This window comes from Homalodisca vitripennis, chromosome 5 (assembly GCF_021130785.1).
Source record: "Homalodisca vitripennis isolate AUS2020 chromosome 5, UT_GWSS_2.1, whole genome shotgun sequence".
Classification (NCBI taxonomy): domain Eukaryota; kingdom Metazoa; phylum Arthropoda; class Insecta; order Hemiptera; family Cicadellidae; genus Homalodisca; species Homalodisca vitripennis.
Window position 1 is genome coordinate 78443919 of NC_060211.1, and position 17291 is coordinate 78461209.

The window sequence follows — 17291 nt, forward strand, 5'->3', positions numbered from 1 at the left end:
TGTTGTTTCTTGGTGGTCTAGTAGCCGTGACTTCCTCATAGTTTGAGTGTGTATTGTAATGCATTGCATTTGTGACAGTATTGCTTTTTTCTTTTACATGTTTTTTGTTTTTTGCTACCTGGAGAGAAATGCTGAACTGGTTTTGGCGCTGAACTGGTCTTATTTTACTTGGTGCTAAGCTAGTTATTTTTGAAAGAGACCCTTTCCTAATAATAGGTGTGTTTTGTGTTACTTTCACAGATGTGTTTAGTTCCGGCTTATTTTGATTTTGCATTTGTTGGTGTAGCATCTGTAACTGATGTTCCACTTGGTCTTGACGGGTAGTTAGCTGAGTGAGTTGGTATAGTACAAGAGCAAGATTGCTTTGCTTGTGCAAGTCTGTACCAGTAGTTTGCGCTTCTGGAGAAGTAAATTCTATCACCTTGGTGTGTAGGTCAGCACTTAAAGTTTGCGTTTCCACATTTTTACTTACTCCAATTTTTTGATTTCTTGTATCTCGATTTGAGGTAATGTTCTTTTCAAGATTTCTAATTGTATTCTTTAAGTTACTAATTGTCTTTACATAGTCATCAATAAATTGTCCTTGTTTATTGTCGTGCTCTTCAAAAAAGGCTTGTGTGTCTAAGCGAAGTTTCTTTTCTTTTTCCAATTGGACTTGCGTTTCAGAAATATTCTGTAGTAGCCTTTCTATTTTATTGATGAACTTATTTTCTTCACTTTCCATCTTCTCAATCTTTTCTTCCAGATTTTAGCTTCTAGTCTAATATTTTTCTCCTTCAGGAAGTTATTTTCTTCTAGAAGAGCTGCTCCTATCTTTGCGGCCATTTTTAATTTTTCATCATTATCTTCTAGATTGTGTAGAACGTTACTCTCATTCAGACTATGTTCGAGTTCATCTAATGAGGTATACAAGACATCTGGGCTTTTGGAAGAGCTAGCTTTATATGCCACTTCTGCTTCAGCTAGGGCTTTGTTAAATTTTCCATTTTTGAAATTTTCTGTTTGTGGTATACCGTGGATATGAACGTTTGTAGAATATAAAGATAGACAGGACTCTTTCACTGTGGCTGTTGTGCTGTCGCCAAAAAATGTGACAGAAAATGTTGAAGCTTTGTTTTCATGTTTTACTATTTCTGTTATTGTGGCAGGCCAATGACGTATTCCTTTTAGTTTAGCGAAAACTATGCCCCCCTCTGAGAATTGTTGTTTATTGCAAGCCATATCTAATAGGCTCAAAACTGAAGTGGGTCAGTTTTTACAGCCTTCAGTTTTGACAGAATCCTATTGCAATACACTGTTGTTGTCTGGTTGCATTCTTAAATCAGCAGGCACTGACAGATGTGGTTGATATTGGATTGGCTCAGTCCTCTTGGTAAATAATACAGTCCACTTCCTAAACTAAAAATTTACTGAGCCAGTTGCCTTCGGATTCTTGGATGTGATTCAAGCAGTACACTGTTATAATCGTGTTGCGTCGCTGAGATGCAGGCACCAGTGAGTGTTTGCTCTTTAGCGTAGAGTGGTAGTAGTCTGGTGTTCTGGTTTTGAAGGATGTCAAGTTATTGAAGATATTGTAGAGTTATTGATATATTATTTGCATAATATTTCTGTCAGAAAAGAAATACTTGGGAATAAATATTAAGTTAGTTAGGAATAATAGTTAAGGATTGCAAGTAATCAAACTTGTTCATTATCAGATAACACAAGATGCATTAAACAACCTCAGTCAAAGTTTCAAGGTCAACACAATCAAGATAATAATCAAAGCTTTATCAATTGTCAATGTCAAAGTTCGGTTGTGCTGTGGTTGGGGATGGAATAGTCTCAGAAAGGAAACTACCCCAGTTATCAAATGCAGGTTATAACTTCTTGTCAAAAATAAAACTAAGAGATTGTTAATATTACTATTCCCTTATTGAAGACACTGGAAGGAGTGTTAGTTTTTAATAAAATCTTGACTACTTGCAGTGATTTTCACAACCCTAAGCTTTTTAAATAATAAACCACAGTTAATCCAACAGTCACAAAACATGTGATTGAGTGAGCTGTGTAGGTGAGTTTTTTACAATGTTATTTATCCCTAATACTTAAATTTATGGAGTAAAATTTACTATCTCAAAATTATTTAAATACTTAGCCAAAACACCCTTTACACTTTTCTTTCTAAAACACTAAAATGAACTTGATTAACACAGTATATAATTGGCACTTGTTGTCACACTCATTTAGGGTCACACATTGTTACTACTTTTTTAGAGAGGGATATTAATCCAAAGGTGTATTGGTTATGAGAATAACAAATTCTTATTAATTTAAAACATCAATATTGAATAATAAAATTTGTACAAATTTCCCTTTTTTCAAGTGATATAGTTTTTAATACATAAAAGTTACTTAAACTGTTTTATTAGGAATACATTCTACAATATTGTTTTGAAATTCCTGTTAGGTTATTGGCTGAATTCATACTAATAGAACAAATAGTTTTGTCCAACATTTTTCATGTTTCATTTACTTTACTAGTAAATTGTTTTTAGTAGATAACCAATTGTTTTTATCAATAGGTAAAACTATACTTTAATTATTCAACAATACAAAGGAAATAATACATGTGTAATTTAAAAACACAGATTGTTTAAATTTGTAAGTATTGAAATGTATATTAATGCAAGGATGGTAGTACAATACGATAAAAATAGTGTAAAGGACTGTAATAAGTCACTGACTGAGGAGGTCATTGTGTTACTGAGTGATATCATTTACATGGCCAATTAGTTTTTATCCAGTGTATGATACACACATGGCTTATTTAATAATAAATATTTATTTTTTACTCCCTTAACACCTATGAGTATTTCTTCATGAAATGATGGCTGTTTATCAAAATGCTGTCTGGTTTTCTAGAGATTGATTAGAAGTAAATACCATTGCTCACAAATTGTATTCCATAAGATTTAAGTATTTACATCGCTGGATTCCCCATAATTTCTTCTTTCTTGTATTACAGTTTTTAAAATAATACATTTTTAATTAAAAACCTAAAGTTCTATTTACAAAATGTATTCTAAACTTACAGATATTACAAATGTATTGGATATGTTCGAAACAACTATTAAACACTTTTCTAGCAAACTTTTAAGTAGATTTGTATTTTATTTTTGTGTGATATCTTTTTTGTCAAGTGCATTGGGCTACTGTTGTGTAGTTTTTTAATTGTATTTGGAACTAAATCCAAGATGGCTTTCGGTACAGATGGCTCTTTAACTCTAACCAAAGTTTAGAGTTTCAGGCACTAAGATTGACTTACTCAAAAATCTAGCATATGCGGAATAAGAATTCGTAATGCTGCAGAATCATTTATAATACAGTATGGTGCATACATTTATAATTCTAATTGGCAGACAACTTAATGCAGAGTTTTCAGTAAGCAACAAGTTTTCTCTTACAAATACAGTTTTTGTCCATATGTGTTCATTCAACATTTAAATCTGAGCTTACTAAATTTTCACATAGATTCATAAAAACATAAGTTTGATAGTACAGAAATCTTTAGTTAACTAGGTGAAAGATTTTATTTACAACACTTAAAGAAATGTTACTCCTTAAAAGAAACAAATATTTTTTACACCAAATATGTTGTTACCATTAATGTAACTTGATTTATACATTTTAAAGTAAGTACTGCAAAGTACCTTGTTTTTCCTCTTGAGATTTTAGGAAATGGACATGCGTTATTTTTGAAGTGAAAATATTTTACGAGAGTTAATTTTTGCAAGTACAAAATATAAACAATGAATAATTTTGTACTTGTATTATCTTTTCTCACTTAAAATAGGGGTATGGGAAAGAAAGAAAAAACAATTTTACATATAAAAATAAAAGCATTTATAAAATCTTAACATATTTCTTACCAAAGATCTCTAAACAATAATTTTTATTTCTAACAACATTACGATCCACTTAAGTAACAGTTGACATTGATTAAGCAGTAGTTATAGGGGATCAGTTAAAGCTGGATCATTGCACAGAGTTAAATCAATTGTTGACGATATCTTGTCTATTGCTACTTGCTGAGCATGTTTAGCTTTCTCAGTGGTTATTGCTGGTACTGTTTTTGCATACCTGAAAAAAATCTTTGTTAGTATAACCATACAAGTTTTCATGAGAAAGATCTATAATAACAAATTTTTTTTAATGGTTACTATTTGATCAAACATCAATATTTAAGCATTTTGAAAGTTTATACAAGAACATCGTCAATATACATACTGTATGTTTAAATAGTAATTTATTTACAAATGTACACACTATTCAAAATAAGATGAATATAGGTTTAAAGAACACATTATTAAAAAGTTTTGGTTTGGTTTATCTGAACTCAACATGACAGTCATGCAGATGTCCAAGAGAAACTTTGACCTGCATATTTCTAATAGCTGATTCATCTGTTACTGCGATTCATTGTTTGGAGAGATGAGGCATTTACTATTTATTTCAGCAGCAGACAGCTGTATTTATATGTTTGTACTTTAGATACACTTTATCAATTTTTAAAGTTAAACAAGAAATTCCTTGTTGCCATGATTTATTTATTGTAACTGTTAATGGAGTAATCAGTTTTTTTTGTAGAAGATTTTGGTAGCTTAGTGCATCTATCGTTAATGTTATAGCTTTCTCTTTAACAAATTGGAAGATTAATTTATTAACTGATCTTCATTTTCTGTGCTGTTAGGCCTATTTTGTATGTTTGAAAAGGTTTTTATAAATATAAACTGCTCTCAGGCAAGTTATGTTCTCTTAAAAATATACTTGTTATGGTTTTCTTCAGCATGCAAGTTAGAATGTATATATGTCATTAGTAAAAAATTGTTTCTTGTAGAAAAAGTAACAAAAACTAGTTATTGTTACAAAATGTTGTAAAACTCCTACATTTTAGTTCCCTAGTTCCTACAAAAAATGTTTATGAAAGAAATCATGATAGCCATTAATTAGTCAATATATCTGACATTGCAAAACAATATGAAATATGCATGTGAAATACTAAAAGTTATAAAAAAACCATCAAATGGGTAAACAGTGCAAGCCTTTTCATTGGCCAGTAAAAAACAGTTTTCTAAATATTATCTCATTATTTATTTCAGTTACAAATGTATGTATAATTGATGAGCTATAATTGTTACTGCACTTCAAATTACAAAATTGTGAATGTTGAACATTTTTAAAAGTTACTTGCAGAAATTTAGCAAACTGTAATTATTTTCTACAAAAAGATTTTTTAGTAATCATTTGAATTTTGTGTAATCACTGAGAATCTAACCTTTTGATTGATATATTGTCAAATATCAAAATCTTATTGAAAATCTTTACTATTACTCAATGGACTTTAAAATTTCATTAAAACACGGAAATGTCAGAATATAAAGTTTCCCTTGTACTTTGATATTGTCTGTAACAAGAACAACAGCACCAATAAATGTGGAAACCCTACAAAATGAATGAATCCATTGTTTCTTCTTCAAAACTATAACAAATACTTCACAAAAATAATCAATTAAACCCCAAACTAAATACTAACAGACTAAAAACTAGTTGATGGTCAGTATAGAAACACTTGACTGCAGCTGTTCGATGGAGTATTTCTTAGTATGGAAAAATAACTTCTGATGTGGTTAAAAAACCTCAAGATCTCTTTACTGATCTCTTTAGTGATCTAGCTTTGTTCTCATAGATTGAAGATTTCCTTCATGGTAGTAGTTGGAAGTTGGCTTATGGAAATTTGAAAATAATGGCTTGTACAATCTATATTTTAATATTTATGTTTTATTATAACTGACCAGAATCGTTTCTTTGAATTATAATTTTCAAGTTGATTTTATAGTACAACTCAATAGGAACACATACATAATAAATTTATTGGAATTAATATTTGAATTCATGGTTAAATATGTGGTGAAATCAAACACTGCACTTTGACTAGATTCTATTGGCCGGTAGTAGTGATTTGTGTGCTGGTTGGTGATATTGAGATTAATGTTTTAGTGTCTTTTCTGCTATTGAGATGAAGAAACTATTAAAGTGATCAGCTATTTCCCCTGGGTATTTAATGGTGGTTACTTTGATTTGAAGCTGAAGGTAGTGTCAAGATAGCTGTGGCTTTCTTTTGTGTATTAATTTTTTGCCAGTATGCTTTTGATTTGTACTCTGCATTGTTGGCTCAATGCTTTGCTGCTTTCATTATATTTAAGTTTAAGGTCATGTTTAAGTTTAAGGTTTTGTCTTAAAACTGGCCTGACCCGTCAGAGCAAGTAATCATTCTTCAGATTAATGTACTTATTATCCCAGTATTGCTTCATTGTTTTTCTTTTGCTGTAAGTACTTGAGAGTGGGCAGGCAATATTCAGAACTGTCTGAATAATTGTTATTGAAAGTGATGTGTCAGATTAATATTCTCAGTGTCAAGACAATGCTTTCATAGTTTTGGTTTTTCAGATTTTCTTTAAAATGGTCTATAGAGTTTTTTACTACAATTTCTTTTTATTTCTTCTGGATGGCTCTGTGAAAGTTTAATTTTTAATGGAAGTTATGTGGAAAAATTGCTTAAGAATGTACATTTCAAATTTAGGCTATATAACAAAATAATAAAATTAGGCAGCTTCATTTTGATAATAGTTTTATTTTTAAATATCTGTACTTTCTTGTCTGTCCTAGTCTACTGGAATGCTGTGGACAATTTCAGAGACAATTATTTATTACCTAATTTGTATCCAAAGTTTGTAAAAGTAAATTTGTGAATGTTTTCAATAAATATAACTTATGTGTAGTATTTCTTGCAATAAGTAAAAGTTAATGTAATAAGTTATGCAGTCTTTTTTGTCTCATAATACATCTTTTAAAAAGTTTATAATGTTTAGATATTTAGTGATTGTGCTATTGAGGGAACACATAAATGATGAGCTTTGAGCCGACTCAGTAAATTAAACCAAGTTCTCTGCAATAATGTGTCAGTGTTGGTTTCAGAAGATATGCTGGGATCCTTTGTTTGCCTGTACTTGCTCTCTAATCTTCTGTTTAATAATACAACACAGATTTTTGGGCTGATAAGACAGGAAGAATGAACTGAATAGAACAACCTTAACAGCATCAGTATACAATCTAAGATCATACATGTTCTATTGCATTACCTGCATAGTAACGCTGGTAGTAGCATCAGTAATTGTGTGTCCGGTTTGTATGTTGGATTATTTTTTCCAAGAATGGCCAAAACATGGATTTCTTGTGGACTCAAAAATATTAAATGTTGATTTGAGAACTCTGTTCTTGCTTTTTGACAAGTTAATTGTTTTTCATAATTTTTTATTCCCAGATGCAGTCCTGGAGTTTCATTATCGGACATTCTTGAACAGAATCATTTACTTCATGCCAATCGTTGCAATACTGTAAATCATAATTAAATTCACAATTGATTAAGAACTGCATTTGTCTTAACAATAATAGGTGAAAACTTTTAATAAAAAAATTCAAATTATAATTATAATTAGGAATCATTTGAAGTATGATATCTGAATTCAATTACAGTATTTATAAATAACTCGTATCATACCTACCTATACAAATTGTATGTAAAAAAGGATACACTGGATTTGGTGTGACAAATATTGACTAGTGTCTTCTAGTGGAGTTAGAATTGAGTTACTACTACTTGCTAGTTTCCAGCAAAAACAATGAAATAAAACAATAACAGGGCATTCGCCACTTTTTTTTACATATTGCTGTTTTACATATTATCTGTATGAATGAACGATTAAAAGCAGTTTAGTTTTATAAAAATTGTAGGTATTGTAAAAACAGACTTTACTTTTCTAAGAGTTTGACTACAAGGCTTTGTAAATGCGCATTTATCTATTGTACATAAACTATGATTCAGTAGTTTCATGATGTGTGGTTGAGTAAATTTAAAGCGTCTTTATTGCAAAATTCTCAACAGGTGTTTTTATATTAAAGATTTTTATTTCATATGTTGACAGGCTTGATAACATCAAAATCTTCAATTTTAGTAAAAATATTATTTTCTTCTTAAAAATAATCTCTGGGTCTCTTTTTGCTGTAAAACAATATGGGTGGTCTATTTCCTTAAATGAAAAGATCAGTAACACAGGAATAAAATATTGGAATTTAATCCTTTTTTTACCCAGGATTCAGTCTTATAAATTATCCATAACTTTGTTAGTTATCTCTGAAAATGTTTTCAGACAAATAGAAGAATATTTTTCAGACTACTCACTGTACCTGTTATATGTTGTGGTCTGTAACCAATAAAACATCCTTTGTAATTCTAAAACACTTCGTATTGCCAATAGATTGGTCAGAGTCTAATTTTGGGTTATCAAGTTGCAGAAATTCATCCTACTGGTGACGTTTGGCTACCACTTAGTGATATTTGAAGCTTTTTATCAGTTGACTTTTAAAGAAAACATTCCATTTCCAAAGTTGAATCTGAATTCAACAAATCTGAAACAGTAATAATAAATGAGCAATGGAAGAAAAAATTAGCATTTAGCCAAGAAATCATTGGACTGTACTGAGTTCACAGCATGCTGTTGATATTTTCATGCAGATCAACCATCATAGCGGCTGAAATAATGTTGGATCCCTAAAAAAGTATACTTTTGTTTTTCAACTTTCTGATGGCCTAAACGATGAAACTTGAAATTCACATGGCTTAACACATTGACTGCAGTGGATGCACATTAATACTAACCTGGCTCTACTAAAGTCAGTATACATGACTTTGTGCAGTGAAGGTGTTAAGCTGTCAACAGACAAAGTAAACATTTTTCATGAAGATCAACAATTCATACAGGTAAGTCTATGACAGCGTCATTTCAGACGCTGCCCTAAACAGAAGGTGGATTGGAGCTGAACAACGTTCATTATGGGCTTACTTTTAATATATCTATGTTGAAGACAACTACCACAACCAGTATGTTTTATTTGTACGTGGTTCAGAGATGCCTATTTTGAAAAATATGCCTATAACTGACTTTAAATTTGTAGCAGTTCTCTAAACACTTATTATAATGAAGGAAACAGGATTTTTCTGGACATTTGTCATCGTTTGGTAATACAGCATTTCAGTAAAATTACGTTTTGAGATCTGCAACCTGATCTCATCCTCAGGTGAAAAACTAACACATAACGCTCTTGTATGATTTGTTTATTTTACCCTAGATTGTAGTTGTGAGTTAGATTAATTGTTCACCTAAGGAAGAGGTCAGATTGTAGATCTCAAAAACTAGTGTTACTAATATTTTGTATCACTAAACAATGGCAAATGTCCGGAAAATCCTGTTTCCTGCATAATACTTCCATTGTCAAAAATAAATTTCAAACTAAAGACTTATTATGATGGAAGGAGGCAAGCCAGACACATTAACTTTTACCCTACAACATTTCTAAGATGGGAGATTTACTAGATATTTTCATATCAGGATTTTCAGTTACAACAATCATTAGCCAATAAGCACACTCCTCCTCTACATGGATTTTACCGAAGATAACTTGACATATGGCCGTAACCAGAAAGTATTTTTGACAAAAATGTGTTATTTATATTTTGCTAATAATCAGTTAAGCATATTGTACTAAGTTTTGCCTTCATCCCTCGGTGCTTGCAGCCGCTGCAGGAAATCTCTCCATGACAGTGGATGTCCCATGATTAGAAGCTGGAAATGGTAGCAGCACAGTACAGATGGTGGATGATTGTAAAGAGGGCCATTCACCACTATCCCAGTACTTAATTTTTGAATATACAGTAGACATTGGTCATGAGTTTTGTTAATACTGGACATACATAAATATGTATAAAACACTAACTTTAAAAACTACTTACCCCTCAACTAAAGCATGAGAAATGAAGTCTCCAGTTTCATTTGAATGCTGTTGGCTAAAAAATAAAACTCCTTCACTACTCTTTAACTCGATCTTACTGCTGAAATTGAAGTAAGCCAACAGTTCTTTCAGCCGCAGATACGAATGTCCATTAAACGCAGGTACTTCACAGTCTTGAAACAACATTTCAAACAATAATTAGCTGACATGTTTTACATGATTTTTTGTTAACAATTACAAAATTTAATCCATAAATCCTATTAAATAGAAAACGTAAGACTGTGATTAAAATAACATTGATGTAAAACTCAGTTTATAAATAAAAAATTGTACAAAACTTGTTCTTATTATTTTTTGTAAAAATTAAGCGAACATCAATAGTTAAATAAATTCCTTCTCAATCAAGTTTTGGTAACTTAATTTTATAAAACAAGGATTCAAAAAATGTTGTAATTACTAAGGACAAAATCTTGCTCAGTTCTTGTTAATGATGGTACAACTTTTATCATAGTAATATATCCTTGTACAGCTTTTACAAATATGTAAAAGCTTATACACATATATATTGATAGCTTGTATAAATAAACTAATAAATCTTTTAACAATAGATTCAAATGTTTCCCCATCCTATCAATAAAACGTTGGATGCATTCTTTGCGGTTTTCTCCCGTCACTTACAGTGACTTCAAGTTCAGCAATAACTTTTGGCAAGTGATCATGGATTTCAGAAGACTCATTATCAGTGGCAAGTAGTGGGAGGAAGCAGATGAAGTAATTTTTCAGTAAATCAAACAGTAAGGTCAGATATGTATGAATATATAGCAGTATGTAAACTTAAGTAATTTATATCAAAGAGTATATTACCTTTGAAACATAGAACATGACAAAAATATAGAAATTATGGGTGAAATGCCCACTATTCTCTGTACACTTCTAACAACCCTGGCTGACATCTAGTGAAGTGATTGGAAACATCAGTTCTGAGTTGCACATGCACAGTACTCTAAGGCATGAGGTAAGAGGCTTAGCAGGGGAAACCAAGTCAAGAAATGTATGAGAGGACACTATCTTCTATTAACAGCTGAGCATGGTTGAGTGTAACCAACCACATGATCTGCGATTTAGACCCACTTATTCCTGCATTTACTGTAATGCTAAGTGTGTATAGCATGGTTAGTGAACAAAGAAATTAAATAAATTTAACCTCAATTGTGACCGATTATATGAAACAAAGATCTCATATTTGGTTTTCCACATAATAAATTATGTTAATGAAGATAAGTCTGAACACATTGTTTTTAGTTTAAGTACCAATTCTGTTATAAAATCTGTTAAGCTATTAGAAATCAACCTTAATACTAAACTTACATGAGAAACCTATACAACCTCACTCTGTAATTGTAAAATTCATGAGTAGATTTTGTTGCCAAAAAACTTAAAATTCTGCGCTGGCTCTAGTTAGTTACTACAGCACATTACACTCTTTCATTCTTACCTCTAGTATGGTATCTTTTCTGGGAGAATTCTAGTCGTGCTAAGGAGGTTTTCCTTTGTCAAAAGAAAGCACTATGTACAATATTCATCAAGAAATGTAGTGAAACCTGTAGGTCTATCTTTATAAAAAAACAGAATTACATTTCCTTATATTTTTATTCTTCAAAGTTTAATGTATGTCAAGAAGAATCTACATTTATTCAATGTGAGAAGCCTATTCACAATTATACCACTAGACATAGAGACCTAATTGATTTAAAATATGTTACATTAAACCAGCACACATATATTTATGCTGGGTTACACTCTTTAATAAACTGCCTCTTATTGCTGAGGATATTACTTGCAACCATTCTCAGAATGTTTTGTCTAGGTGGCTCAAACAAAAGGCTTTCTACTCCATATAAGAAATGCTATCCTGTTGTATCAAAAGCTTACAAATTTAGAACTCTGACTTGAACTATAACTACATATTAATATATTATCTGTTATATTAGATTTTATCTTTTAATCATTGTAATTAATATAGTTAGACCTACGTTATATTATTTATCCTACCACAGTATAATAGCTCCTTGGTCTGCATAAAACATGTAGGACAACAATAAAATATTCTTGATTCTTGACAACTTTTCTAAACATGCATGACTTGTATTGCATGTATTGTAAATATATCAATATAATTAAAACATATTTGTTAAAACATTTTTTATATATTTATATTTGAATCAAATAAATTTAAAAATATTATGTGCTTTAATATTTGTGGAGATACACTTTTTATCTGTTTAGTATTAGTCTTCTAGTATTTTATCCATAATAAGTAATAATACATTACCTACATTATATTTTCAAACAGGCAATTTTCTCAAACATTTCTCAACAATTTGGGTGGAATGAAACATATTAATCTGTTTTTCAAATTGGATTTTGTTATGATCTAGTGATTTTACAGGAAATAATGGGGGTTTTATGATGGATAATTAATTCTCTATTCTTGGTGACTAAAATAAAACTAATATTATTCTATTGATTGAATCAAGTAAGATGGAAATAATTACTTATAGTAAAGCTCACTCTTAGGAACAAGCCTTTCTGTGCAAAATGTTCCTTGAAAGCCTTTGGGACAGGAACATGTTGGCAACCCTGTCAACTCAGATATCTCACATGTTCCCCCATTGTTGCAGGGATTTAAGCCACAGTTGTTTAAAAAATCTGAAACGACAAAAAATGAAGTCAGATTTTTAGGGGCAAACAACGTCTTCACAATCTGAAATAATTTATTTGATTATTGGGTTACACAATCTAAGTATGGCTAACAAATATTTCTCTTTGAATGTAGTTTATGTATTATGTGTTGAATGTTGTGTATGTGTGTGTGTGTGTGTGTGTGTGTGTGTGTGTGTGTGTGTGTGTGTGTGTGTGTGTGTGTGTGTGTGTGTGTACAGGTATTTTGACAAGTGTGGAGTGGGAGAGATATGTTACCGAAAATTGTGATAACGAACAACCTATAAATGCTCAGTTGTCTCATAGTTTACCTGCTGCTCACATTAACAGTGCTAGTGTTATCTGTTTTATTCCTACTCTGCAAAATGTTGTAGTTTGTGCTTAATTTATATTGTATGAGAGTAAGTGAAAAATGTCCCAGTGTAAACAAAAAGATAAAACCTTAACTCTGCTTCAGAGGAATGAGATTTTAAAGAGCCTTGATAAAGGCAATAAACTTGCTAATCTCACAAATAAATATGGAACATGAATATGGCATATGGCAAATATGTCTGTTTAGTCATGCAACGATACACAACATACAGAAGAACATGAAAAGATTAAGTTTTTTTTTAAACTGTTAAAAAAAAAACACATTGTCACTGGACAATGTGTGAAAAAAGTGTCAGAAAAACATTAAAAAATCGTGAATTTCCTCAGGTTGAGAATAGCCTATATGCTTGGTTTTGTCAAGAATGAAACAGGCATACACAAATTTCAGGGGACATTCTTAAAGGAAAGGCGAAGGTATTCTATGAGAAAATAACGGAGAAAGACAATTTCAAAGCAAGTGAACGAGGTTAGAAAAATTCAAAAAGCGTTTCGGAATTCAGTTGTTAAGTACATCAGGCAAAAAACCATGTGATGTTGCTGCAGTCAAACCATTCAAGAAAAATTTAAAGCAAATCATTGAAGAACTAGACCTAACTCCCGATCAAATCCATAGCGCAGATGAGAGCGGTTTATTTTACCAGCTTTTGCCCAATGCTGCAATGAGTGCCTTTGCAAATTCTGTGAAGTGAGAAGAAGAAAACTACATGTCTGTCAGTGATATTCTTGTTTTAAAGAGGCTTCAAGTTTTAAACGTGTCTTTTCAAATTAAGAACTAAAACAGAATTGACAATTTTTTACTCCAGTGGAATATGGACCTATCGCACCATAAATTAAGATTATGTTTATTTCTAGTGTGGTACAGCACTGATTTAAACCAATTATTACATACGTATAAAGGATATGTTTTGATGCCGTTCATTTAAATTCAGTAAACAAGTAATGTAATAGTAATTTCGAACAGTGTTTTGTGTAATAAAGCATACGTTTTGTACATATTAAGTATTTTTATGGATGTACTTCCAATAATCCAGCATTTTCACTTAGTGAGTCTACTGTAATTAATAAAATTATAGTACAAACTTAATGAAATAAAACAAACGTTTTCTCTTTGAAAATTCTCAATAATGACGAAATGATGTTTGATTGTAACTTTGGGTGGAATGCAACTGAATCCATTAATAAAGAGAGAATTGCTTGATTTTTTAGGAAATTCAGAATGTGTTTTTAGGTTGAATAATGCTTTTAAAAATATCTCTTCAGTCTAAAAAAAACCAAAGATCTCGTGATTTTTATTGAGTTTTCACAATTTACAACACATTTCATGGTTAAAAATCACAAATTGTAATTGTATTCAAGTATCTCTTAACAAATTAAATTTTGTTAAGAGATACTATGTATTGGGACACAAATACCTCAACTTAGACTTACCAGATCTTTCGGGCAATGTAGAAGCACCAAAATACAATGCCCATCCAATATGTGCAAGTTTGAGTTATCTTTTGGAATTATTTATTTGTATTCGTCATACCATAAATGCATAATCATTTCTTACAACCTGTTCATTATACTGTACTTAAAGAACCTAAAGCATAGACACTTACTTAAACACGCCTGCCGATCAGTAGAACGTGTGAATTGTTGAAGGCAAGAACACTTGCCATGGATACAAATACTGTTTTCAACTGTACAGTCTCTGTCATTAAGGCACTTATCTCCAATGAGGGAATGCTGCATGTGGACTGTGACTGGGGTGTTAATAGTATCTGGAGGTGGGAGCATACCTGCGTAATTTTATTAAAACATAATTAATTCATTTTGAATATTTACATATTGTACAATGAATAAAGCTGAATTTTTCAATACATCAATAATTTATCATAAGAACATGTAAGCTACAATTATAAATTTCCAAATTTATTTCTCCTTCCAGCTTGGTCTGTTGGTCCTTGTATACATCTATGAGGTAACTGTGAAAGATACTCAGACAAATGACAGGAATACAGTAATCACTCCATAATATCAGAGCACTGACTGATTTGTATGTTTTAATATGAGAATTTTGATAGGGTTGAAAGACAGGCTTACCTTCACTAGATTTGAAGATTATATCATGATTGTTGAGACGGGTGGGGTTTGGAGAAAGTCTTTGAGGGGTCAAACCTACCGGAAGGTGTGGGGTGTATGGGATGCCCCCCAAGAAAAGGGAGACAGAGGCTCACCCTGTGAAAACTTATAGAATTTAATGCTCTGATACTGCATTTTAAGGTTTTAGACTCAAATTAACAATAAATATTGTTACATTGTTTTAAGGTAAAAACAACTCTCAATAGTTGCTTAAAAGGAGCGTGCTGTACGATAGTGTAATGCAAAGTTTATTTTGTATTACCAAGCATTATCTTGCATGAGTAATTTGGAGTAAACAATAACTATAATTTTTGGCTTTAAACATATATTATATTTTACTATACAAATATTACACACTACTGGATACAAATTACATATTACTACATTACATTACATGTTACCGAACAATATTTTACCAAAAATTAGGTGTACATTGATTTGAAACAAAGTTTAATTTTCTTTTTGTTGCTGTGAATTTGTAGATCACTTTGTTTACATTTACATACTCTTTCGGGCCAACAAGGCAAGTGATGATAGTTTTTCTTGGTCTTATTCCTTAGATATACTTTAACCTTCTCAAACAAGAGAATAAACGTTCATATGAACCTAAACTCATTGGTAATATAAGGTAAAGGCAAAACAGTTCAAATTTTTTGGAAATACATCTTTTAGATTTTTTCAGATTTAAATAACTTTTTTAATACCTTACATCTTGTTTTTAAGTCTTTGTCAATAACCATTGGTTAAAAATACTTTACCTCATCTACTCAGTAGTGCTGGCAAAGGTCACGTGTCATTGGGTCTATCAATGTCTGCGGCGATGATGTTACAATGTGTATTCAGTATAGCAATGCTGTTTTCTTCCAGCCTTCCTTTGATTTCTCCCATAAGAATGTCAAGAACTGGATTGAGCACTACCACCTTGACTTCCACAGTTTGCTCAGTTCCAGTTGGATATTTTGTTCCTCCTCTTAACTTATTGGTTTTGGTTCATTTGGGTTCTTTTTCCTCTGCATTTCCACTGGCTTAAAGTTGTAGATTTCTACGACTTTGCTGCAAGGTAACCAAAAAAACTTATCTCTTCTGAATGACGATGTAGTGAATTTAACTAAGCCATTGACTTCTGAACAGTTGATTTTGGTTGCCTGTAGGGCTTTTGACAAGATGTTATGCAGTGTTAGTACTCTTTAGAGTAGATTTAAACAGAAAATGAAATAAAGTCTTCCACGGATTTGATCAGAGTTGGCTTCACCCCGGTGAGAATTGTTGTTTTCTATTTCTCTTAGTGTTTCAACAGTCACTTGATAGTTGTTTAGGATTGAGTTTACGCTTTTCACTCTGCAATTCCATCTTGTGTCACTTGAAGACTTCAACTTGGTTTGATGTACATTAAAAGGAGTAGAATTCTGCCTGATGTGCTCAAATATTATATCTTTTTTAGATTTTTCAAAAAGAATTGTAGAGCGGTTGAAGTACGAACAATGTGTTTCAAACAGCTTACAAACGCCCACTACCTCTTATTCACTGTTGTGATGTGTGGTTATAATATCCTAACCTCAAAACAAGTCCCAACTCACAAGTGAAGGTGAACATCTGTGACTAGGACAACTACATACAGTTTGCCCACCAATAGTTTGTCCCCTGTCATCTGAGGGGCAAGGAAAGGAAAGGGTGGGAAATATTTCTGTCTCTCACGCGCTTACATCGCTTCCCCTTGCATTTCCAAGAAACGATTGCTATTACTCATTTTGTGCACATTTTTTTCTGGGCTGAATGCTTATAATGCACGTATACGAGACGGTTTTGAATTTACTAAGATTAATAGAAACCAAAGAGCGGACAATTAGAGAAATAAGTTATGTAGTCAGGCTAGACCGACATTTCTGCCAGGGCTAAACTAGTGGTGGCTGAACTGCAGTTTAGCAATGATTCTTCATGACCACTATCAGTACTCAATTACAAACAAACAATGTTCAGAATTCTCTGTTTACTTTCACTTTCTTATTCTTTTAGATTGTGTATTTTTTAAATAAAAAATGATTTAATCGAAACAACAGTAGTTTCTAATAATAAATTATGAAAGTATAATAGTATTGGGAGGGCAGCTGCTGGTTGTTGACATAGGGAAATTTAGATACACATATAAAATGGGATTTGTTGTGCTCACTGGGAACTATGTCAACCAC

The 17291-nt window shown here is 31.5% G+C and overlaps 1 protein-coding gene across 1 annotated transcript in view; it reads right to left on the reverse strand.

Moving 5' to 3' along the window:
- Positions 1–3868: 3868 nt before the first annotated feature.
- Positions 3869–17291, reverse strand: part of LOC124362396 (agrin-like) — a 49122-nt gene continuing 35699 nt past the window's right edge. Inside the window, exons 17-22 of the mRNA XM_046816843.1 lie at positions 14583–14762; positions 12444–12597; positions 9890–10061; positions 8287–8508; positions 7182–7434; positions 3869–4122 (exon numbers count right to left, since the gene is read on the reverse strand). Coding sequence (XP_046672799.1) covers positions 10055–10061; positions 12444–12597; positions 14583–14762 — 341 coding nt within the window. The 3' untranslated portion in view covers positions 3869–4122; positions 7182–7434; positions 8287–8508; positions 9890–10054. The remainder of the gene's footprint in view (positions 4123–7181; positions 7435–8286; positions 8509–9889; positions 10062–12443; positions 12598–14582; positions 14763–17291) is intronic.